This window comes from Paroedura picta, chromosome 3 (assembly GCF_049243985.1).
Source record: "Paroedura picta isolate Pp20150507F chromosome 3, Ppicta_v3.0, whole genome shotgun sequence".
Classification (NCBI taxonomy): domain Eukaryota; kingdom Metazoa; phylum Chordata; class Lepidosauria; order Squamata; family Gekkonidae; genus Paroedura; species Paroedura picta.
This window is the reverse complement of record NC_135371.1, coordinates 117,578,758-117,604,623: the sequence shown is the minus strand read 5'-3', so window position 1 is coordinate 117,604,623 and position 25,866 is coordinate 117,578,758. Positions and strand designations below refer to the sequence as shown.

At 44.9% G+C, this 25,866-nt stretch overlaps 1 protein-coding gene across 5 annotated transcripts in view; it reads left to right on the top strand.

Moving 5' to 3' along the window:
* PRKACA (protein kinase cAMP-activated catalytic subunit alpha) overlaps positions 1-25,866 on the top strand; it is an 89,184-nt gene that overhangs the window by 13,891 nt on the left and 49,427 nt on the right. The window contains exon 1 of one of the 5 annotated variants that reach the window (XM_077327345.1): positions 7,963-8,219. The exons of 2 other annotated variants lie outside the window; for them this stretch is intronic. In XM_077327345.1, the coding sequence (XP_077183460.1) occupies positions 8,030-8,219 (190 nt within the window). In that variant the 5' untranslated portion in view covers positions 7,963-8,029. Of the gene's footprint in view, positions 1-7,962; positions 8,220-22,744; positions 22,773-23,198; positions 23,268-25,866 lie in introns of those variants that run through there. 2 more of the 5 variants (XM_077327344.1, XM_077327348.1) reach the window with 2 other exon arrangements.

The window sequence follows — 25,866 nt, the reverse complement described above, 5'->3', positions numbered from 1 at the left end:
TGGTGCCAGTTTTGTAGTCGGTACAGGCTAAGAAATGCAAGCTTAAACCAGACAAGATAGAAGTGCTACTGGTGAGTAGAATGTGTGACCAGGAGGTAGGATATCACTGCTCTTGAAGGAATAGGTCTGTAGTTTATGGGTGCTATCCAATTCAGGCCTCCTGATTAATAATTGAGTGGGAGCTGTGGTCACGAGTACCTTATTACAAGCTTTGATTAGTTAGTCAGTTGTGGCCTTTCCTGGACAAAAAAAAATCTGGCTACTTTGATACATCTAAATTAGATTATTGCAAGGTGCTGTACATGGGGCTGTCCTTGAAAAGTCTTCAGACTTTTGGAGTGGGTAATAGGGGCCATATTTATTTATTTGGCTTATTCTCTGCCACTCTCAACAAGCCGGCTCGTGGCAGGTTACACAATAAAAACCTCAAATACAATTAAAAGCCCATAAAATTAACATATCACTGCAGTTTTAAGACCATGTTTTCTGGCTCCCAGTTTGCTTCTGGGCCCCATTCAAGATTCTTCCATTGACTTTTAAACCTGCCTTATCTCTTGCCAACCTACCCAACTGCTGCAGTCCTATTCCAAGGTGCTTGAGGGCCCTACCTTGAGATTAGGTGGGGCGGCTATCCAGGTTTGGTGTTTCCTTGGTGATCCCTCCTTCTCTTCATGCATTTTAATTGTTTCAATGTTTTTGTATGTGTATTTTAGCTCTGGTTTTACTCCTAGGGGATTTCTTGGTTAACTTTAGTGGTTTTTCAAGATGCAGTATTATGATGTGTGTTGGCAGTCTGTCAGCTGCTTCATAGTGGTTGTGATGGTGGCAAAATGGCAGGATAGAAGTGTGATAAATAAGCAAATAAATAAATATCCATAGGTGTCCTGAGGTAGAATAAATAAATAAATATCCGTAGGTGTCCTGAGGTAGAATGCCTATTAAAGGTTCTGTAAACATTCTCAGCCAAGCATTTTTAGAAATATGCTAACCGGGGCTATAGTGTGTACAAAGTGCTCTTTTTCTAGAGCTCTTCACTGGGTGTGGGTACTTGATCTGAAGATGGATAGATGCCATGTCACCTATTCTATCAGGCATGGGGTCCTCATTGAGTACAGTAGAGTAATTGGAAGAGCTGTGGTTGCCTGCAGACTTAGTTAATGCCCTAAGCCAGGGTCCCCAATGTGGTTCCCAAAGGCACCATGGTGCTTTCTGACCCCTTTCTTAGCACCTGCCAACTGTTTTTTGAAAGTGAATGGGGCCGGGTGGGAGTTTTGCCCAGCAGAGCTTCTGATTTGCCACTGGAGAGCAGATTTTCTGGGCAGATTTTTAAAAATTGCTTCAGCAGCACTTACTACTTTTGCACAAGGATCTTCACCTTGTAGGTAAGCTATGTATATGCAAGAATGTATTTTTATATATGTTCGTTTTCAAAGGTATCCCATTAAGCAGAGCTTGTGCCTGAAATGCTGAAGAGTGTCTATGAGAGCTATTTATAACCTAACTCTCTGGGCATTTTGCGGTTATGCCTGTGACCCTTTGTCAAGAATTCCACAGGTGCTTGCAGGCTCAAAAACAGTGGGGTCTCTCTCCTAAGCTGTGCTGTGTTTGTGGGCAGAGCGTGGCAGGCAGATTTATTTTCTCTGTTCATCGTTTCAATGGAAATGTATCTAGATATGTCAACATTGTCACTGGCTTAATGTTATGGTGGTGCAGGGAACAGACGGGAAAGATTCGGGTACCGTGTAAGTCCCAACTTCCCGTAGCATGCTTCTAAATCTGTTCTGGCATTCTCTGTTTTTCTGGGATACACTGCACTCATCCGGCCTGCACCACTATTTGTTCTTATGATGGTGAACTTCGTCACTTGAAGAAGTAAAAAAGAGGACTTTGCTAATGCTTGGCTCGTGGTATAAAATACCAAAGTAAAGCTGACAAGAAACATCACATTTCCATATCTCAGTCTGTTCCAGTGCTTGGTCAAACTCCAGAATCGAGGTCTGTTGGCCAACATTCGCTAGCTCTTTGCATCAATTTTATGACACTGCTAATTATTATTGTTCTAGGACAACGTAGGAAGAAGACTGGTTGGTATTTGAATGCAGGACAATTCATAACATTTCCTTTTGTAGTTTCAGTATATGAACTTGTCTCTATTGCTTTTCTTCTTAAAATAATGCAAGATGCTTGGAATTGTGGCAAGTCCTATTCTACAAATGCATCATTCAACATGTTAGGCTTACCCAAGTTCCTCATGAGTCAGCTTAACCAATGTACACTTAATATTTTTTAAGACACACACATGTTACAGTGTCTCCAGTGGAAGCTAGTTACAGAATACACAAATTTAAATAAAAAGAAACAGACCACATCCTTGGCTAATCTTGAATCTGTTGGCATGACTTGTTCAGGGCCGCAGGTGACATGCTAAGAGCCAATAACCCTTTGGCTGTTCTGCTTCCAGCCATGCAAGAGAAGGAAAGCAGAAGAATCTCCTGGGTTACAGGGGTCCATAAAAAGAGAATTGACATATTCACAGTCCTCAAATATTTGCCTGCCCTCCTGAAAGTGGGGAAAAAGTTTATCTGACTCCTGAATTGATATGCACTTCTAGAGAGAGACATAGTAACAGTCCAGTAAACACAACGGGCCAAAATGACTTCAGTATAAAACTAAGTACCTGGGTTACATAATAACATAACCTATTAAACTGATATACAATGGAATATATACAACAATAAAAGCTTTGAAACCACAGTATTGAACATGGGAAATGTCCTTTCTTTAACATAAACAAAAGAGCTCTTGGCTCTATAACTTTATTTTCTTGCCTCTTGGGTGCCACGCCCTAGGACATGTTACCCTTGCATTCAAAGTATAAAGTAGTCCCATGAAGCTCGGTCTCCTGGAGTTTGCTTGCCAGAGTGTGTGTGTTGCCTATTTTTAGCAAATGGAAGCATGAACGTGTGGGATAACTAATCAGTTCCTTGAACACAGTAACTGGGGTCCATTGTCTGTTCATTGTCTGTTCTTTTTAATTGATGGCGAGGGGCAGGAGTAAGCGCAGAAAAATATCACCTCCTTTGTTGCGATTCCAGCGAGACCCGAAACTTGTGCGTTACGAGAACAGCGCTAGTAGGAGAGCTTTTTCCCCCGAGAAAAACAGCTGTGTGCGTTACCAAGACCTGCCGCTATTTATTGCAGAGCTTTTCGATAGTGCTCAGATTCAGCTACATTGGCGGTTGTGCGGAATGGCCCTAAGTATAATCTTAGACTAGGTTCTGCTTTTCACTTTGTAATCAAACTGCTCATTTGTTAGAGATTTGTTCCTTTTGATCTGACTTTTATAGTAGTGTTAGACAGTGGTCCCCAACCTTTTTATCACCGGGGACCGGTCAACGCTTGACAATTTTTCTGAGGCCCGGGGAGGGGGTAGTCCTTTGCTGAGGTACGCCACCTCCTGAGCCCCTGCTCCACTTGCTTTCCCGCCGGCGCCCCTGACTTCCCACTGCGCACTGGGAGGCGCTGCCAGCAGCAGCTGTGCAGTGCCGCACCGAGGGGGAGCCCCTGCCATGGCGGCCGCCGGAGAGCACCAAAGGTGAACGGTGGCAGACTGGCAGGGCAGCAGCTGAGGCAGCAGCCAGGGAGGAGGACGAGGAGGAGCCACGGCCCGGTACCGACTGATCCACGGACCGGGACCTGTCCCCAGACCGGGGGTTGGGGACCACTGGTGTAAGATATGTAGAGGTGTGGCTCTGCCAGCAAAACAAAGAGCAATGCTTAAACTCTCTTGTGTATATCCATGCAAAACAGCAAATTAACACATTGATTCAGAAATGTTTTGGCTGGCTGGAGAGAAAGGGAAGTAATTAAGTTGGAAGCAGAAGGAAAGGGAGAAAATTTAAAGGGGCTATGGCCCCTGGGAACCTCAACAGCACTTTGATGCTGCACATCCAACAGCGGATTGTGCCATAAAACAGGTCTGGGAAAAACGAAGTCAACAGGGAATACAGCCATTTGCCAACCACTACATCTATTCTCTGTTAAAGCTGAGTGAATGACTTTTATCAACTCCAGATTAAATGGTTTACATGTGAGCCACCATGGCAGTGTCATGTAAGGGTATTAGGCATGGGTTTTATTTGCTTCCTATTTATTTTGTCCAGTCCACTGATTCTCAGCCTAGTTTACCAATTCAGTCTTTCCAATTGGGATTTGTTTTCTCAGTAATTGGAGCGTGTTTGGGTGGAGGGTCCTAGTGATTGTTATGTCAGAGGCATGGAGAGAAGATTATTGTGGCAGATCCTGTGTATCTTCAAGGACTTCTCCTTTGCATTATTAGAGTTCATCCCCCAGTTGTACACAGTCATTTTTTTTCTGCAGCTCTGGCTGATTGCATGTATTCCAGCGTGCTCATTAGAAAATATTTTCTTGCTTTTGTGCTGAACCCACCAGAGATTGGTCTCTGGAGATGGCAAAAAAATCCACCTGATCTAATGAAACCTCACCTGCATAACGTTTAACCCTTTCCATGTGTTCTGAGCGAGAGCTACTTTCTTCTAATCAAAGTTCTCATGTCTATAGAGCTAGGAACCCTGAAATGTGTCTGTTGGTCTATTTCTCATGGAGCCTTTGGTTTCCTATCTTGCTTCCTATCCAAAAGTTTGGGAAGGGAATTGGTCACTTTGCTGATGCTGCTACTCATTACTTTACCCACTTTGACCTGGACTGATGTACGTGGTGTACAGTTCAATTATGTTTATTTGCAGTCACAGACCAGTAAGATTACTTGGTGTGCAATTTGGTCCTAAACCTGCACTTTCTCCATGTTTTGCATCCAGAAAAAAAGCCGTGATGACATTTTAGTGGTGGCGGATATGATTGGCATTTTCTCAAGGGATTAGTAATGTGACAGAAAAGTGGGAAGTTCAGCCTTCCTGTTAGTCAGGAGTAGGGGGGGTGAATCTTGTCCAAGTTATCATTTCTATGTCCTTCAATTGCAAGCTGGCATTTTAAACTCTGAAGCTGTTCCCAGCTACTTAAGTCTTAAGGGTAAAGGTAAAGGTATCCCCTGTGCAAGCACCGGTCATGTTTGACCCTTGGGGTGATGCCCTCTTGGCAGACTCAATACAGGGTGGTTTGCCAGTGCCTTCCCCGGTCATTACTGTTTACTCCCCAGCAAGCTGGGTACTCATTTTACTGACCTTGGAAGGATGGAAGGCTGAGTCAACCTTGAACCTGCTGCTTTGATCGAACTCCCAGCCTCATGGGCAGAGCTTTCAGACTGCATGTCTGCTGCCTTACCACTCTGCACCACAAGAGGCTCTACTTAAGTCTTACTGGGCCAAAATAAAACGGGAGCCCTTGGGCTTCTTATCCCAAAGTGGCATTTTAAAGACAATTTATTCTAACATGTATGAATCGATGGATGCAGTGGTCCCCAACCCCCGGTCCGGTGACCGGTGCCAGTCTGTGAATCAGTCAGTACCGGGCCGTGGCTCCTCCTCGTCCTCCTCCCCAGCTGCTGCCTCTGCGGCTGCCCTGCTACTCTACTCACCTTTGGTGCTCTCCAGCGGCCACCATGGCTGGAGCTCCCCCTTGGCATGGCACTGTGCAGCAGCTGCTGGCAGGGTCGCCCGCAGGAAAGCAAGTGGAGCAGGGGCTCAGGCGGTGGCGGTGATGTCCCTCGGCAAAAGACTACCCCCCCCGGGCTTCAGTAAAATTGTCAAGTGTTGACCAGTCCCCAGTGATAAAAAGGTTGGGGACCACTGGATTGGTGTATATATCTAGGTCAGTGCTTTTATATTCACAACAGAAAGGTTTGTGTGTGGGAGGTGATGTTACAAAGAGAAGCTGGTTTATAACACTGTCTAATAAAAACAGTAAAATTGATTTATTCTTTAGGGTGTCACTGGACTCTTGTTTTATTTTGCTGTTACAGACTAACACAACTGCATGTCTGGAATTATATCATTGGGTCAGTTACTAGTCCAACCAGTTAGTGCTATTTTGCAACAGTCAGATCAAATGTTTAGTAGAGGAGGTGACTGTTCTTGTTTTGTGGTTTGAATGAAGCTTATGTTTGCTCTGGTTTTGTGGGAGATGGGATGCTCATGAACTCTGCTTTTGGAAACGCTGCAAAACAAACAATGCCTCTTTGATCCTTAGTTAATGGGGTTTACCAGATTCCCATTCTAAACTTGGTTCACTTCTGCTGCTAAACTGCAGTTGCGCCCTTCCTCTGTGCTCAAATGGTGCAAAGTTTCCTCATGGGTTACTGTGATGACTGTTAGCACAGACCAAAAAAAAAAAAAAAAAAAGGGAGCCTGTAACTTTAAGTGCTTTGTAGAAATCTGGCATCCTGCCCAGACTCTTCTCTTCTTCCCACTTCAAGGCTGTTCCTTTGGGACTTTTCTTGAAACAATACTGCAAGCTGCCTGGCCACCAAGCTGGCTGTCCTTGTCCAGAAGTGCAGTCTTGTCCTGTAGACTCTTCACCGCACAGCTAGTTTGGAATTCAAAGGCAATGTTGAAGAAATCAGGGTAGCAGCTTGACTCTGGATCTGCACCGACAGAGCGAGGAGCCGATGTTCGGAAATGGTGGTATGGATATCAAACCCAGCAGTCTTCCGAGTAGGTGGGAAGGAGACTCTGATTTTAGCTTCCAGTTTTGGACTCAGCTTTTTCTGTGGATGCATTTGTTCGGCCGGCTGGTCAGTTATATTTTGCGTTCTTCTGGGGGCCTAAAGCAGTGACAGCTTCTTGTCTCCTGTCGGGCTTCTGTATTGCCAGAGTGACATCCGATTCTTCTCCTGGACTTGCGCTTTATCTGGTGAGCAATCCTTTTGGAGGAGGCGTCAGCCTTGCCATTTCCTTCACCTTCATTCTGCCCTTTCACATGTGCCTTCACCTAAGAATGGCTTCTTATCCCAAGGTTAAGGGCCAAGAGACTGGTTTCTCACCTGATAGTCATCAGAAGACTTTGAACTAGGTGGTAATGTGAAAGATCTCTTTCTTCCATTCAAAGGATACATGTTTTCTGCGGCTGCTTAGAAATAGCTTCCCCAAGACATCAGCATGGTGACAGAGGAGGTTGTGCAAATGAATGCTTTGCATTTGAATGCTCTTTTGAAATGTTCCTCTCTGGGTGCTCTCTGTCTCTAGCTCATGGTTTGTCTGAAGGATGAGGACTTGAACAAGTGTCTAGTTGGCACTTGGGCCTTTTGGACCTCAGCTGTGCTCCTTCTGTCTGCCATGCCAGTGGTTTGCCTCCAGGTGCTGTATGGTCACCAGGTTTTCAGAATGTCTCCCTCTTTTGAATTGCTGCTTCTTCCTACTGAAGAACCCTCCCATACTGGCAGATAAGAGGGCTTTCCCTACCTGACAAGAGATCCTGGTCTGATGCTGAGCTCTGAAGGGAGGAAGAAAAAGAAGAGTTTTGGAGAATCTATGACCTATTTTAAGCCTTATTGCATGGCCCTTGCTACTCTTGATCTGGCTGGCCTCTTTCCCTTGGAATTAATTCAGTCGTCCTGCTGTTCACTTTCTGACCAGCTGTGTGAGTGACCAGGCTCCCTCCGTTTGTGTCTGAGCAGAGAAAAAGAATATGGAGTGGACTGTCTTGGAGCGTTCCTGGATATTATGGGGGATGGAGAGTCCTGGTATGTGCATGGAGAGCTGCCCTGCAGCGCTGCATACCAGTGGCTGAAATAACATGAACACTTTGGTCCAGGGAGGTGGGTTTAATGGAAATTCTCTCCCAGTTAGAAGTCAGTTGGCTCAAGCCAAATGCCTGTCTCAATCATCTGGAGGGGAATGTAAAGAGCTGTGCCGTGACTGGGACGCTCTCCTCTCCAGTTGCTGCCTTTGACCCTCTTTTCCTGTTGCAGGACAGGAAAAGCGGTGTGCCTGCCTCTATCTGCTAACAAATAGCAATGACTGCCTTTCTAAATCCTGGCCAAGCTGCCTCCCTGTATTTGCTGTGAGACCAGAACTGGGGCATAGAAAAGACTGGTGATAAAATAAAGGGAAACATGAACCATGGAGCTGAGGTGACCAGTCAAAACTCCAGCAAGAGCAAAGGGTGTAAGATGTCGGCACTACAGAAACTGGAGAGTTTGGCAGGACGGCTCTTCTACTGGGGGCCACGGAGTGATGCTGGGACATCAGACTGCAGGGAGGTGGTGTATGAGTCGGAGCATACTGTTGCCTGGAATGAGCAGAGTGAGTTGACAACCAAGCAATGTTTCTAGGGCTGTGGGAATGGAGGTGCATCTTCCTGTAAGCGGGGGGCTGTCTGAGGCTCTGCCCCCTACTTGAACCCATGAAGAAATGACTGCTACTCTTCTGTTTCTATTCACATGCATAAATTTGTGATTAACTTTGGAGTAGACACTGAAGCAGAGCTCTGAGATTTTCTTACCAAAGCTGCCACAAATAGGGGATGCCCTAGTTGGATCAGCCATTTTAGACATTCTGACTGTGAGTGTTGGCTGCCTAACACTGGCTGCTAAGCTAAGGCTTTGAAGGGCAGGTTGTCCTCATCTAATATCTCTGCTGCTTTTGGAATTGCAGATCTTTTTTTGTTCCTAATCTAGTGGTAACATCTTCTGCTGAGGCAACTGAATTTAGTCTTCTTGCCCAAGATAGTAGGAACCAGATTGCTGCTGCATTGCCTTAACTAGCCTTAACTCTACATGAGTCTATCGGTCTATTGCAGTGGTCCTGAACCTTTTTATCACTGGGGACCGGTTAATGCTTGACAATTTTACTGAGGCCCTGGGGGGGGGGGTAGTCTTTTGCTGCGGGATGTCGCCACTGCCTGAGCCCCTGCTCCACTTGCTTTTCTGCTGGCGCCCCTGACGTCCTGCTGCCCACTGGGGGGCGCTGCCAGCAGCAGCTGCGCAGTGCCATGCTGAGGGGGAGCCCTAGCCTTGGTGGCCGCTGGAGAGCACCAAAGGTGAGCCTGCGGCAGAGTGGCAGGGCAGCCCCTGAGGCAGCAGTCGGGGAGGAGGATGAGGAAGAGCTGCAACCCGATATTGACTGATCCACGGACCGGGACCGGTCTCCAGGGGTTGGGGACCACTGGTCTATTGTACAGAGGAAGAGACATGTCAGAATGTAATGAATCCAACTATATGCTTCACATCCATTTTGTGGAGGAGAGGACAGCAGTTGCCCCTAAACTGCCTTCTTTCACATAGCCCAACAATGTGCCCTGTATTTTTCATCAGAGTCTGGTGGAACAAAATTTCAGAAGGTCTCAGCAGGTTGTAACAGAAAGGATAAGGAGTGAACTCCCACTTGCTGACGTACACATATGTGTGGATACACTCCAGTTTGCCAGAGATGAGAAGAGGCACAGGTCCCAAACTATAGATTGTGTGAAATAGTAAACCAATAAACCATTTTAGATTAGGAAATGCTGTTTCTGATGGGGGTGACCAGGAACAGAGAAGTAGTCAGGAAGGAGTGCTGATTGGTTTCTCCACCCCTTGTTTCCTTACTCCACCTTCTGGTTCTGCCCACCAAAGTTTCACTCTCTCAGGGCTTCAAGTGCAGATTTCTAAGGGCAAACATCTTTAAAAACCTGCAATAAGAGTGGAACATGGAAGCAGTGTGGGAAGGGATTTATGTGGCTCCCTCTCCTGCTACTTCTCTGCTCTCAGTTGCCCACACTGAAAGCAGCTTCTCCTTTTCCAGAATTGCTGCTGGGCTACAGTTACATGCATCTAGGAATAACTTACAGCTTTAGCCACAGATGTTGAAGAAGTGGCTGGTTTTGATTACTTTGACCTAGGGTCAGCCTAGGTTCTTTCTTCACATAGGTGGGGTTGGCTTTCTGGAAATGGCTGGCAGGTGAGCGATGAAGACATCGCTCTCCTTCTGTGGCCTCTCCTTCTGTGACATTCATGTCCTTTATCTTGTTGCAGTTTAAGCTTGCTGTTTCTAGCATGGTCTTTCTGCCCTAGGCTGACAGAGCAAGGTGAGTGTGGGGCATGCGCTGGTCACTGTTTTCTCTTTCCTGCCACTATCACCCAACACTGTGGCTTGCACCTCAATACAGTTGTTTAACTTGGCATGAAGTCATACTCTATTTTTACTATTGTTTGTATCATGATTCCCAGAGTAAGCTACCTCGGGTGAAAAGGGTAGAAATAGTTAGCAGAAGGCCTTGGGCTGTCTGGACTGTACATGACTGCCTCCCTTAAGGCGGAGGATAGTGAATGCAATCTGTTCCTGGCTCTTAAAATATGTTTAAACAAAGCTGCCACAATAATGTTTTGGCACAGGCTTGTGGTCTAAAATAGACGCTTGTAGAACATCTGATGCCAGATTCTTCTTTGACCCATCTAATCTATTGGCATTGGCAGCTCCTCAGAGTTGCTTCTGAGTCTCTCATAAGGAGGTCTGTGCTTAAGGTTAGCTCTCTGGAAAGGGGACAATGCCTGCTATTCAATATCTAGGTTCTCTTCATCTTCTTTCTACCTCTTTTAGTTGGTCTTATGAGGAGCAAGGGAGGTGATTCTCTGTCACTCTTAAATCAATTTTTACCTTTCAGTTTTTAATTTTAAAAATGAGTGGAATTTTTTTAGATTGGGGTTCCCTAACATGGCACTTACTAAGAATTTTTAGAAAGTGGATGGGGGGAGGTGGAGCTTTTTTTTAGCAGGGCCTCCGATTGTCCACAGGCAATCTTATTGGCTGTAGGGATTAAAATAACATTTTTGGTAGCAGTTGCTACTTTAGTGCTAGCTTTATTCTCTCTCCTTTCCCAGTATTTCATAAAATTCTCTCTTCTTCTTTGTACTTGGACTTGTGATATCTGTGTGAGGAAGGGCTCTACCTCCTTTAGTGGCCATTTTGTGGTTTGCTGTGCCTTCTGTCACAGCAGTTTAGTGGTTGCACCCATCACCCTCTATCAGAATTTCGAAGGTGCCCAATGGTGGCTGGAAGGGCCTGGCCAACCCTAGTAGCCAGTGGAGACCGGATTTGTCATTCTATATGCTGTATATATAATAGGGATTTCTGAACTGGGATGACAATCATGTGTGTCATTGTGAGACAGTCCATCAGTAAAGCAAACAATGTAACAGTTGTGCCTTCATGCATTCACTTCCCCCATCCCCTACCACCATGTGGACTTGGTGGGACTACAGGTCATGTTATTGGCAATATGTGTGCCTTTGAGGTCATAAGTAAATCTGATTTCTGCATGCTCCATTGTCTGGAGTAAGAAGGTTTTGGAGTGAGATTTCTTAGGATTTAGTAGAAAACCTGCTCAGTTTCATCTCATTCTATACAGTGTTCACCGCCTCTTTGCCCTGTACCCTGCCTAAGGTTGGCTTGTCTATCAACCAGCTGCTACAGAGGCAGGGACTAATCAATATCCAAAGACAAGTGGGGCTGTTTAGCTCCTGCTCGACTGCTAATTTTGTTTCTTGGCCTAGATCAGATTTCTATTGAATGCAGCAGTGTCAGGACAGGGCTATTTGATCTATCCCCAGGGGAATTGATTAGGGCCACTTTGTCCTGAGCCTTTGGCAAAGCTAGTTTGCCCTTCACCTTCCACACCACTACTGCAGCAGCAGGGTCATGCCTGAAGGTTTGAACATCAAAATGCAGTTGCTGAACATGCAGGCTGGGAGCCAAAGGAAGGAGAGAGGTGAGCCTGTAATGGAACAGGAATGAATAATGTTAAATCAATTAGAAGTTGAGATGAAGGCTTTGGGATCCAAAAGATGTGTTTGCTCAGTCTGGCAGTCTGTATTTTTCTGTTACATTTTAATCCTGCCATGAAGCTCAGGGAGGCATATGTGTCCTTCCCATCCCTACTTTAGCCTCATGACAACCCTGTGAGATACAGAGAGACTGACTGTCTCAGAGTCATCCAGTGAGCTTCACGGTTGACTGGGAATTTGAAGTCTGGTCTTTCTAGCCCAACACACTGATCGCTGTACCATACTGGCTTTCTTGCTTTGGGTGGCATGTTCAATTAATTTGATTGCACTACCTGTAGATTAACAATTGCTAGACAATTCTGGGTTGAAGGCATTGTGTAAAACTTGCTCTTGTTCCATCTTGGTTTGATTTTTCGTCTTTTTGTACTTGAGGTAACTTGTGGTCTGTTGCTCTGGAAGCCTCCTGTTGTAGAATAAAGTTATAAGGGGCATTACAGCATGTAATACATATGTTTTTCTAGTAAATAAATGGTACACGACACTCTTGACAGTCACCCTCAGTGGAATCCTTGAAAGCATACTACCTCAAATAATTGCATTTTAAGAAAAAAACTAATAAACATACTTTTAGAACCCCAAAAGGCCAAAATGATTGCAGTAAAATTGTAAAACAAATTCAAAACAATTATGCTTGCAGGTTAACAAATGATGGCCACAATGTACTTGTATGTCTGTTGTTACTCTAACGTCTCAATTTTGATGCCACCCTGGAGGGCATAGTCAATACACAGAGGCAATATTCTAAGACTACTCCTTATTGTTAATCCTAGAAATAACCCTAAAAACCCAGCAGAAACAGAGAGGTTAAAAAGCCAGCGTTTTCACCTTTCCTTTTCCCAGCTATTTCAATAACTGAAGGCAAAAGCTGTCCTCCTTTTAATGAAAATATGCAGAGCATTGATGGATTTTATCAGAAGAGTCATTTTGTAGGTTCAGAGCAATTTATAGGAAAGATCTTGCTCATTCCAGACACAATTCTAACCTGTCAAGAAAATGGCATTTGGAGCAGGATTTTCTCTAAAGATTTTAATAAAGATTATACTGCTTATGTTTCATGGCAAGGCCTGCATGTTCTAGTAACAGTGCCTTTTAAATTAGTCGACAGTATAGAAATGCTCTCGGTGTGTACCCTGGGCCAGTTCTAATGAGAGATAAATACACCTGACTAGTGAGTTTTTGACAGACACAGTCTCTATAGCATTCCAGCAGACATTTTTTAAAGTTCTTTTGTTGGTGGAGAAGTTCTGGATGCTCCACACTGGTCCTTTGGAGTTCGTTATATCTTTTTTAGGGCATGGAAATACCTTTTGCTCTTTGTTTGGTGTGACATTGCACTGGGAAATGACTGGAACTGCAGTAGATGGAGTGACCAAATAAGAAGAGTGTGTGCAGTGGTCCTGATTGCAGGACTCTCCCAGATTTCCCCACAAATATCCACATAGAAGTCTCAGATAGTTTTGGGGGGAAGGGTATAAAGGTTACAAATTGAGCACATCTGTCGATATTAGAGTGGTCTAACAAATTGGCCATGGCACCTCTTTTTGGAAAAAAAAACATGTTAAGGCATACAGGATTAGATATATTTTAGTTGGGGGAGGTTAGGGTAGGACTTGTCAATCACTATTAGCCTATTGCAAACATATCCATTATGTATTGGCACTCAGCCATGACACCATTGACAGGGGGAACTACATTCTTCCTCAGAAGTGCAGGCTCAAAGGAAGGCCTCTGGATGTGTCAAATTAATGTTGATTGCATGCTTATTGCATGGAACTCCCTAAGAAGAAATGACAGATGTAAGCAGCTGATGATGGTTAGAGAAATGGGCATACTAGGAGGGAGTGGGCTCTCCTTCTACACCTCTCCCTGAGTACATAAATGCAAACTGATGGCCATTCTACCAGTGATATGCCTGCACAAGTGTCATAGAGAAAAGACAGGAGATGAAGCTAGCAGGGAAAGATTAATATGCAGTCCTACAAGAGAGAAAGGGACATATTCCTATGAGGTAGGTACTCTTGGTATTTGGCCAGTAAGTGTATCAAGTCTGTGTAGAAAGAGGAGCTAACTGATGTTCAGATTTCTACTTTGTGCTGGGAGTATGAGTCAGCCTAAACTTCAGAGATGTAAAACGTCCTGAGTTGGTCCTGGAAAAATTGAAGTTCTTCATGTTCTTGGGTTACTTCTCAGTACTGAAGCATCAGCCTGAAGACACAATTTGGACAATCCCTCAAATTCTTCAGAGGTTCTCAAAAGAACCCAGGTATAGGAAGCCTGTGGGGGATTAATCTTGTCCAAAATGAAAGCCTATACAAAAGGAGCACTGTTCAGGATCCTATTCTGTGAGGTTAGGTTTACATACTAGTAAACAAGATTCTAAGTGACTCAAAGAAGAATACAGGCTGATCTGATATTCTGATGACTTGTTTTCATTTTTAAATGTTTTCATATCACTTTTTCAAGTGATTTACAAAGGCAGCTCATATAAAATTACGAACTAAAAAACAGTAGCACAGTTTCTAACACAACTAATAATAAAACATTCAAAGTAGTGACAAAAATCCTTTGTAGTTCTTGAGAAAATCACAGCTTTAATACCACCTAAGAGAGCCAGGTGAACCTTGTGATGCAGGTTCACCATTGAGGCAACTGTGATGCAACTATCTGCTTAGGTGATGGGTGAAGCCCAAAGCAAGGGCTGCAGGACCAGCATGAATGGGTTGGTTCACATTTAGGAAGTTCTTAAGCAATCCTGGCTCCAGGACCTGGAAACCATCCGGGAGGCCGTAAGTTGATAAAATAGTGTGTCCTATGCAGCAATCCAGAGTTGGCCCCATTACTGCTGTATTCTGGACCTCTTGTTTCAAGTGTTTAGCAAATAAAAGCTCATTCCTCCTTCTCCTTTTTTGAGTGGGATGGTGTTGCCAGCACCTTTGTAACAGTGAGAAGATCCCCCACCCCAGAACAGTGTGTACCTGGCTTACCAGCCTGTTCTGCTAAAATATGCCTTTGACTGCCACTGCCTCCTGGACATCTAAGATGAACCTCAGCCTGAGAGGCACCCCCACCCCTCCAGCTATAAATGTGTGATGCTCAAGGGGGAAGAATGAAATCTCATCTGGAACAGATGTGCCTTTGTCATATTGGATTAAGTTTGTTTCATTTATCTTTACAGTGGCCATCTCTGGTCTGAAGGAGAATGCTAGGTGTTTTCAGTACACTAAATCGCCCAGAGCTGCAAAGAAATGGGCGGTAAAGAAATCTAAATAAATAAATAAAGACACTAATTGTACTACCATGTGGATTTCTCCATCATGATGCTGGAGCACTGACCAGAAAGCGATTCTTCCAACCAGTGGTGAGCGTTTCCACACACAGGGTCAACTGGCAAGGAAATTCTCACACCAGGTTGAAGGATGGAAATTCTCACACCAGCTGCACATGGCGCATCTATAAAAAAAAGGATTTTTTAAATCTTCTTCCATGGGGACCCAACAATACACATTTCTGTGGAAGTACAATACAAAAAGAGGTCATATGGAAATATTGTGAATAAATGAGAGGCTGTACCATGTAAGTGACCACGAGGGTGGCTGTTCCAGAATAAGGAAGTGGGACAAAGTATTATCTGTACAAAACCCCTACCATAGTATTTAAGGTGGGGAAAGCAGTTTCTTTCTTATGCTGAACAAACTTCTGTTTCAGAAAGTTGAGTAACTAATAAGGAACACCCTGTTTTTCGATCCAGAACTCACAAAGAGGTTTGAAGAGGGAAAGCCACATAACCATAAACTACTGAAGCCTTTCCTGTTGAAATAGGAGCTGGAAGGGCACGAAACAGTAAAGAATATTAAAGCTGAAAATTTTCCCAAAGCTAGAGAATGAAATGATAGCGGTGATAATCTGCAATGATATAAACACTTCAATTCAGAACAGGAAATAGGATCTTTAAAACTGTCATCGGAAGGTTGGTATTAAGGTAGCCTGATTGTGTCCATATTTTAATACCGACCTCCCAATGTGCAGTCCAAACAGGGAAACGTTGCATTGCCTCTGAAAACCCTTGCAATGTAAAATTGACAGCACACTAGCATAAAGTGCCTTGATGTTATATTAGCTGTTTTACAGGAATTGCCAAGCCCGCTTATGGTTCTTAAAAGCTAGACTGTCAAGCTGCAACAGTCCTGTCACTGTGTTTTCCACGCTGACCACCTGTCTATTTTTAGACCGGTTTGTAGCAATGAGTTTGGCTCTGAATGGAAGTGCAGCCCCAGCCTGTCCAGTGTGAACTGATGAAGTGTCACTGGAGCACCTGACAGGAAGACCGGTCAGGCCGGTAAAGTGTCTGGCAATGCCACGCTATTCCCGGTGGTGCTGCCATCTAAAAATATCATCCTTTTCACATCTGAAGAAGAGAGAAAAAAGATTGTTTTGACTGTGTGCATTTTTGCAAATATATAAAACCCTCCTGCGCTAATTTACTGCTTTGAGTGGGGAGCAAGGGAGGGTAGGGAAGCAGCTGGGCTTCAAGGGCCGCATGTAGGAGGTGACGGCCATGTTTGCCTTGGCTGTGGCTGGGAACTGCAGAACTGTAGCTGGAATTAAATGCACAATTGTAAGTCAGTATCCACGTGATGGAAGAGCAATGTGGTAGCGCAGAAGAATCAGCGTATTGTAATTTAAAAATAGATGTGTTCTTACTGTTCATGCTTGGTGTGTATGAAGGACTGTAGGGATAATTTGGCATGAGAAGGTTGAGATGTTGAGCTCAAAATATTTTTAAACCCCAGTGAGAAAAATATTAACTTTTAAATTGAGCATGGAAAACCACAGAAAGCCAGTGCTGACTGTGGAGGACTGTTCTGATGGCTTCCCGTGGTGTTCCGATTCCTTCAGGAAGTGTGTCATTTATGCTCTTCAGCAACTGCAGATGTTGAACTGTCTTTGTAGACAGCATTCCACTGATGAAAGAGGGCAGGATTGGTGTTTGTCATGTCTGAACCTGGACCAATTGGTAATGGCTCTCTCTTTAGTAAAATATTTGCCTTCCTTGTCAAGAGCTCAGAGTGTCTTCCAGTAATCTGTAATCATTCTTTGAGCGGTATCATATTTGGTTAAGGGCTTTGGGGGCGGAGAGTGGGCAGGGCTGGTCCGGGTGAGGGCCCTCACCTGGGAGTTCTAACCAGTTGGGAGGCACAAAGCGCCTCCCCCCCCCCGGGAATGGGTGAGGGCCCAATCGGAAGGTGCTTTGTGCCTTCTGATTGAGCCCTCAACCGTGAGTTCTAACCCGCCCCCCCCCCCACAGGAAGCGTCAGCCACAAGCTGGTAAGCTGTGGTCTCCATGGGGCAGGGGGGGGATGGCTTCCCCGGCCCGCTGAGTGCCCCCACTGCCTCTCTGGGGTGCTGGTTGTGCTTGGCACCAGGAGGGGGGGGGCTTTCAAACTACAGCCAAGTTCAAACTAAAATCCAAAGCAATGGAAAATTCATAATTAATTCTAAATTTCTCCTGCTAAGTATAACTCGGCTAAACAACATCCTGGTTTCCCCTTTTAGAGCTACACAAAAGCCAGTTTCAAGAACCAGGACTCACAGGCTTCTCTAAAAGCCAATAGATTTGGGAGCTACGGGTGTCTTTTGGAAGTCTGTTCTGTGGTTGTGAAGCTACTGCTGAACATGTCCATCCTCTCACTGACATCATCCATAGGTCTTAATGAGAGGGGAACAGATGTTGCAGGACACAAGAGTCTGCATCAGGAGAACTGGCAAACATCTCCTATTCGTTCATGCCAGCCAAAGATTCCAAGATCTGCAGTTCCTGGAGCAGCCCATTCCTATTTCATAGACTGGAAAAAAAAGTTAGCTATTATACCCTGCTTTTCACTACCTGAAGGAGTCTCAAAGCAGCTTACAATTGCCATCCCTTCCTCTCCCCACAACAGGCACCCTATGAGGTAGGTGGGGCAAAGAGAGCTCTGATAGGACTTCTCTGTGAGAACAGCTCTGTCAAGACTGTGACTAGCCCAAGGTCACCCTGCCATCTGCATGTGAAAGAGCAGGGAATTAAACCCAGCTCACCGGATTAAAAGCCGCCACTCTTAACCATTCCAGGCATTTCCAACCAGAGTTTCTTCTTCAGTTGCGTTACAGGCCTAGTTTCTTTTGCCACCCTGGAAATAGCAAATGATTGATTAATTGGCTGGCTCCCGCATCTTACTTCCTCACCCACATCTCCAAAGGGGCACATCACCACTTCCAGGGTTTCTCAAAGCCTGAAAAATAGTTCTTTCTAAATATACTTGACGGGCACCAGGAAAGGGGTTGGCCAGTGCCATGGTGAGCATGAGTAGCATGTTGGGGGTAACATGCTGTGATACTGCATAGATCCCTCATCACTTACTACAGGAATCTCCGGTTTACTGCTCTTCCTGGCTTCTGCATCATCCCAGGATGGTGTAATAATATATGTTGGGGATAGCTCAGGGTGTCTTATTCCCCAGAAATGTAAGTGTTTTAGGATGTTTTAATACTGACAGAGCACCTTGTTGATCATGACGTAGTCCAACATTTTCTGATTTGCCAATAACTTGTACTTTGGTACTACACAGCTCTGAGATCTCTTGTAAAATGGGTAAATCATCTCTCTCGCATTTATCATCATCTGTCTATCGTGCCATGTTATCTTTCAGGCTTCCACCTGCAGGAGGTATAAACAAATGGTTCTTCAATCTCTTGCTCTTCAGTCTCTTGGCATGTTTGTAGGGGTTTAAGTTGTCTTGGTTTGGGAGCTTACCTTGTATGTTGTTGTTATGTGCGAAGTCGTGTCCGACCCATCGCGACCCCATGGACAATGATCCTCCAGGCCTTCCTGTCCTCTACCATTCCCCGGAGTCCATTTAAGTTTGCACCTACTGCTTCAGTGACTCCATCCATCCACCTCATTCTCTGTCGTCCCCTTCTTCTTTTGCCCTCGATCTCTCCCAGCATTAGGCTCTTCTCCAGGGAGTCCTTCCTTCTCATGAGGTGGCCAAAATATTTGAGTTTCATCTTCAGGATCTGGCCTTCTAAAGAGCAGTCAGGGCTGATCTCCTCTAGGACTGACTGGTTTGTTCGCCTTGCAGTCCAAGGGACTCGCAAGAGTCTTCTCCAGCACCAGAGTTCAAAAGCCTCAATTCTTTGACGCTCGGCCTTCCTTATGGTCCAACTTTCGCAGCCATACATTGCAACAGGGAAGACCATAGCCTTGACTAAACGCACTTTTGTTGGCAGGGTGATGTCTCTGCTTTTTAGGGTGCTGTCTAGATTTGCCATAGCTTTCCTCCCCAGGAGCAAGCGTCTTTTAATTTCTTTGCTGCAGTCCCCATCTGCAGTGATCTTGGAGCCCAGGAAAATAAAATCTGTCACTATCTCCATTTCTTCCCCTTCTATTTGCCAGGAATTGAGAGGGCCGGATGCCATGATCTTTGTTTTCTTGATGTTGAGTTTCAAGCCAACTTTGGCACTCTCCTCCTTCACCCGCATCAACAGGCTCTTTAGTTCCTCTTCACTTTCTGCCATTAGAGTGGTATCATCTGCATATCTGAGGTTGTTGATATTTCTCCCTGCAATCTTGATCCCAATTTGTGACTCCTCTAATCCCGCATTTCTCATGATGTGCTCTGCATACAAGTTAAATAGGCAAGGCGACAGTATACAGCCTTGCCGAACTCCTTTCTCAATTTTGAACCAGTCAGTGATTCCATGTTCAGTTCTCACTGTTGCTTCTTGACCTGCATATAAATTTCTCAAGAGACAAATAAGATGCTCTGGTATTCCCATCTCTTTAAGAACTTGCCACAATTTGTTGTGCTCCACACAATCAAAGGCTTTAGCATAGTCAATGAAGCAGAAGTAGACGTTCTTCTGGTACTCCCTAGCTTTCTCCATGATCCAGCGTATGTTGGCAATTTGATCTCTAGTTCCTCTGCCTCTTCGAAATCCTGCCTGTACTTCTGGAAGTTCTCGGTCCACATATTGCTGGAGCCTAGCTTGTAGGATTTTGAGCATAACTTTGCTAGCATGAGAAATTAGTGCGATGGTGCGGTAGTTTGAACATTCTTTGGCATTGCCCTTCTTTGGGATTGGAATGTAAACTGACCTTTTCCAATCCTGTGGCCATTGTTGAGTTTTCCAAATTTGCTGGCATATTGAGTGTAGCACTTTTACTGCATCGTCCTTTAAGATTTTGAATAGTTCAACTGGAATGCTGTCACTACCACTAGCTTTATTGTTGCTCAGACTTCCTAAGGCCCATTTGACTTCACATTCCAGGATGTCTGGCTCCAGGTCAGTAACTACCCCATTGTGGTCATCAGGGATGTTAAGCTCGCTCTTGTATAGTTCTTCTGTATAATTTTGCCACCTTTGTTTGATCTCTTCTGCTTCTGTGAGGTCCCTACCATTTTGGTCCCTTATCATACCCATCTTTGCATGAAACGTTCTCTTCATATCTCCAATTTTCTTGAAAAGATCTCTGGTCCTCCCCATTCTATTGTTTTCTTCTATTTGTTTGCACTGTTCATTTAAGAAGGCATTCTTATCTCTTCTAGCTTTTCTCTGGAATTCTGCATTCAATTGGGTGTATCTTTCTCTTTCTCCCTTGCCTTTCACTTCCCTTCTCTCCTTAGCTATTTGTAAAGCTTCCTCAGACAGCCATTTTGATTTCTTGCATTTCTTTTTCTTTGGGATGGTTTTAGTTGCTACCTCTTGTACAATGTTGCGAACCTCCGTCCATAGTTCTTCAGGCACTCTGTCTATCAGATCTAATTCCTTAAATCTATTTGTCACCTCTACTGTGTATTCGTCAGGGATATGATTTAGTTCATACCTGAGTGGCCTAGTGCTTTTCCCTACTTTCTTCAATTTAAGCCTAAATTTTGCAACAAGAAGCTCATGATCTGAACCACAATCAGCTCCTGGTCTTGTTTTTATTGACTGGATAGAACTTTTCCATCTTTGGCTGCAGAGCACATAGTCAATCTGATTTCTGTGTTGACCGTCTGGTGATGTCCATGTGTAGAGTCGTCTCTTGGGTTGCTGGAAAAGAGTGTTTGCTATGACCATTGTATTCTCTTGACAAAATTCTACCAGCCTGTGCCCTGCTTCATTTTGTACTCCAAGGCCAAACTTGCCTGTTATCCCGGTTATCTTTTGGCTTCCTACTTTAGCATTCCAATCCCCCATGATGATAAGCACATCATTTTTGGGCGTTGCTTCTAGAAGGTGTTGTAGGGCTTCATAGAACTGATCAACTTCATCCTCTTCAGCAGCAGTGGTTGGGGCGTAGACCTGGATCACTGTGATGTTGAATGGTTTGCCTTGGATTCGAACTGAGATCATTCTGTCATTTTGGGGATTGTATCCCAAGACTGCTTTTCCTACTCTCTTATTGATTATGAATGCTACTCCATTTCTTCTGCAAGATTCTTGTCCACAGTAGTATACCTGATGGTCATCTGAATTAAATTCACCCATTCCTGTCCATTTTAGTTCACTGATTCCTAAAATGTCGATGTTCAGTCTTCTCATTTCTTGTTTAACCACGTCCAGCTTGCCTTGATTCATGGATCTGACGTTCCAGGTTCCTATGGAATAAAAATCTTTACAGCATCGGACTGTCTTTTCGCCACCAGTTACTTCCACAACTGAGCGTCCTTTCGGCTTTGGCCCAGCCGCTTCATTCATTCTGGCGCTACTCGTACTAGCCGTCTGCTCATCCCCAGTAGCATATTGGACACCTTCCGACCTGAGGGGCTCATCTTCCAGCGTCATATCGTTATGCCTATTGGAACTGTCCATAGAGTTTTCATGGCAAAGATACTGGAGTGGTTTGCCATTGCCTTCTCCAGTGGATCACCTTTTGTCAGAGCTCTCAGCTATGACCTGTCCGTCTTGGGTGGCCCTGCACGGCATAGCTCATAGCTTCACTGAACTACGCAAGCCCCCTTGCCACAACAAGGCAGCGATCCTTGAAGGGTATACCTTGTATACATTACCTTAAACCTGTGTTAACCTATTTCTGTAATGGAATGAGACAGGACGATATCGATCCTTGGCAAGCATATGCTTGAGCTGTCTTTGTTTTCTTTGGAATTTACTGTGCTGTCTTTCAAAGAGAAGCCTCTTTTAATCCCTGGGTGGATTTCTTCGACTTTATGAAATTCCATGCTGCCTTTCACCTATATATCAAAATTGTAACAGCATAACAAGTAACAGAAGGTGAGAACTGGAAAGAAGGGAAGCAAAAGGCAGACCTCAGGCTGGCTCAGGAAGAAAATGGTTGTGACAGAAGCAAAATGGTAAGGAATACCAATGGGCTGCTCTCCCCCTCCCATTCCATAGACACAAACAAACGTGTTTTCTTAGCTCTGGGTTGTCACTTTCAATCTTCTGTCTTTTGGGGTTCTGTCTTGTAGAGAGCCAGCTTGGTGTAATGGTTAAGAGAGGTGACCTCTTATCAGGAGAACTGGGTTTGCTTCCCCACTGCTCCTCCACAGGCAGTCACCTGGGTGACCTTGGGCCAGTCAGAGTTCTCTTAGAGCTCTCTCAGCTGCACCTTCCTCAGGGGATATCTGTTGTGGGGAGAGGAAGGGGAGGCGACTGTAAGCCACTTTGAGCCTTCTTCAGAGAGTAGAGAAACTTCTGTTCTTTTTCTTCCCCTCTTCTACTTCTGAGGAGCAGCAGGGCGGTGCAGAGACCCTACTTTGTAACACTGGTTGCCTAAATGTGGGCTGGCCTTGGCTTGGTGAAGCGGTTGTGTGTCTTCCCACACACTCTTACTCTCTGATGGCCTTTGTGTTAAAGCATACAAGGGCCTTGAGCTGTTCTGCCTTTGGTGACTGGCAGTATCACTCTCTGTTTGCATTGCCATCATGTGATCCTCTGCCCCACCCCACCCCCTTCCCCCAGTGTGCTGGTGGCAGGCACTGTTTTGTGACCAGCTGCCTCACTTACAGAACAGTTGCTTCTGGACCTCAGGGAAGTCTGATGCTCCGAGGAGGTGGTTTGCGCAACATTCCCAGCCTAATCTCAGGATAGAAGCAACATTGCGTTGGCATAGCACAGCCCTCCTCCTCCTCTTGATTGGGACCCCCGGAATTTGGTGCAAGGTGGATCTTAAGGGCACGCCGCTGTGTCTAAGGGAATTTCTGGTGTTGTGCTACTGGGGTTTTCAAACACTATGGTGGATCTCTTCTGTTGGGCTTAACGTGGTTTACACCGATGCAGCCGAGAGAAAGGGAGAGGAGGCGAAACAGGTGTGCCCTGGAGCTGCGTTCTGTCTTGTGCTGGCTGAGGACTCTCTTTGGCTTCCAGGAGAAGTTGAGTTCCAGGCAGGGGCCGTGTTTGCTGTTGCCACCAGGGGCAAAGTCTCCCATGCACCGTTGGGCCAGCCCTTCCCCACCACCCGTCATGACCTCTTAACTGTATGCTTGCAGCTACAGAAACTGCAGGGCCTTCCAGGGGACCCCAAGGGCTGTGGGCCACGGAATGGATGGTAAGAAACAGTGGGGTCCCCAGCGGGGAGGGGTCGGCATGTGGCTTCTGTCTCTCTTCTCCTGGCGAAGACTGTACGTAGTAATGCAGTGAAAGAGCACACATAGGTTTAGTGATCCTACCTTGAATCTGAATCTGGCGCAATAAATGTGTACACTTTACCTGCCGTTCAGACAGCATTCTGACTACTCTGATAGACATTTGTATAAAAGACCCATTCATGTGGTTTAGTCTTGGGGACTGATCCCTGTTGAATTTATCTTTCCTGTGACTTTGGAACTGATTCCTTATTCTTCCCAGTCAACCCCTCCCCCCCCCCAAAAAAAACTAAAGGAACAGAGCTGATTCTTTGTTGTTGCTGTTGTTGGTTTACATATGTTTTGCTAGCATAATGTAGTTCTTGCTGTGACCTTTCCTGCTACTGAATTGCAGGTCATTGTCTAGATTCTCGTATGCAGGTAGAATCTGCCTGTTCCTGCCATAGAGGGGGCCTAACTCTGTCCAAATAAGTTTCAACTTCCAGGAATCCAAGGATGTTCATGGCCACAGTTGTGTAGCTTATAGGGAAACCATCTAAACTGTATTGTTATAGTTTGCACAGAATTTAGTGGATGCCTGCTTTGGAAGGCACAGCAACTAGTCCTGCTAGTTGCACAGACAAACCTGAAATGTGTGTTCAGAGACTGCTGGATGCATAGGAAGACTACAGCTAGGACTTCTGCTGTGATGAAACAGGATTTGTGTCTTCCTGGAACTTCCATAGCACTTTGTCAGCACCTGAAGGTCCGATACAGCCTTTTGTTTTGTTTTTTACAGAATGCAGCTGTTGGAGCTTCAGTTCAAAGGGGGAGGCAGTGCAATGCAAAAGGAGCTGTTCAGCTCTTCCACTCTGCCTATTTTCCTACAAGAAAATTGCTGTCTCCAAGTTGGCTTTGCTGTGCAAGCCTGCCATATAGCCATAAGATTTCCCCCAGCTTTGCCAATAATAGTGAATATGGCACTGGTCTTTCTTAGTTACCAAATAAGAACAACTACAGACTTGCAATACAGGATGCATGACCAAAAAAAAACACCCCTCTACAGTGGTTCTGAGTAATTCCTAGTGAGACCATAGATGAGACAAGCTATCAATGAGGAGGCCTGCATTTTAGCTTTCATATGGTAGACCTAGCCTGGAGGCGGCACTGTCAAAAATGCCTTTGGATTGGCTCTGCATTAACACCTAGGCTCATACAAGAAGAGATGTTCCTTCAGAGATGCACCCATCTAAGCTCATTGACTTCAGGGGATCTAGAAGGGTTTAACTCTGCTTAAGGTTGAACTGTTCAGATGTTTAAAGGTCCCTCTGAGATTGCATGCCAGTTACGCATTGAAGCCATCATTGCTCCTCAAGAGACTTGTTAGCTAAAATGACAATGTGTTTATGTTTTGGAAGCTTTGTGAATAGGGAGGCAACTGGTCCCCTTAGTATAACACTTTGCTGACACAGGAATGAGGTTAAATTCTAACTTCTCAGTCAGACAAATGCTCATCTGATCAGTCTGTAGACTGATTCCTCATTGACGTGGGTATGATCAAATTTGATAATTTGCATCATGAACATGGAGCAATTTGTTGACAGCAAGAAAAAGATCAAGTGTTTGTGGAGGGTGGAGGAGGAGGAGATTTAGAGCTGTCTTGATCCTAGACCTGCTGGGTGCAGAAAGCTTCTAGTCAAGAAGCAAGGAAAGGCAAGGAAAAGGGATGGCAAGAAATATGGAAATCACATGATGGGAACTGAGCTGGCGAAATAGGCAGCTGATGTGTTCCTTACTACAAAACTTACAGGAGAACAGTGGATAAATAGGAGTTTAGTAATCACGAATTCTGACAAAATAACCAATCAGTAACCAATCAAGCAAAATAACCAATCGTCCAAGGCACTTCTGTCAATAAAATAGAATACTCCTGTCTCCCAGCTCCCACTGCAGGCCATTGATCTCCCCAAAATGCTGCTCCTGGGGGATAGTTCACCACCAGGAATACCATGAGAGACAAATAGGGGGTCAGCATCAGGACCCCTTCCATTAACAGAAATTTTAACCTCGATCCAACCAAATACTTCCATTTAAAAGAGAGACAGTATATGAATGTAAATACTAGTTCAACACAATTTCAGTACTCTGATCTCTCAAATTCCAGTGAATTTGTGAACCTTTTATTTGTGAATCTTTCATTGAGAGATCATGGTATAGCGGTTAAGAGTTTCTAACCTGGAAAGCCTGGTTTGATTCCCCATTCCTCTGCATGGAACCTGCTGCATGACCTTGGGCTTAGTCACAGTTGTCACAGAGCTGTTCTTGTAGAACAGTTCTCTTAGAGCTCTCTCAGTCCCACCTACCTCAGAGGGAGCCTGCTGTGGGGATAGGACAGGAAAAGTGTTTGTAAGCCACTGTGGGACTCCTTTGGTTAGTGAAAAGTGGGATATAAAAAACAGATCTTTTCCTTGTATTACACAGACCATATTACTTCCAATCACAATTCTGACCAGGATCCTGATTTTGAGGCTCATAAGATAATCATAGTGCGGTATCTGTGGGTTCTGTGGACAGAGCAGGGAA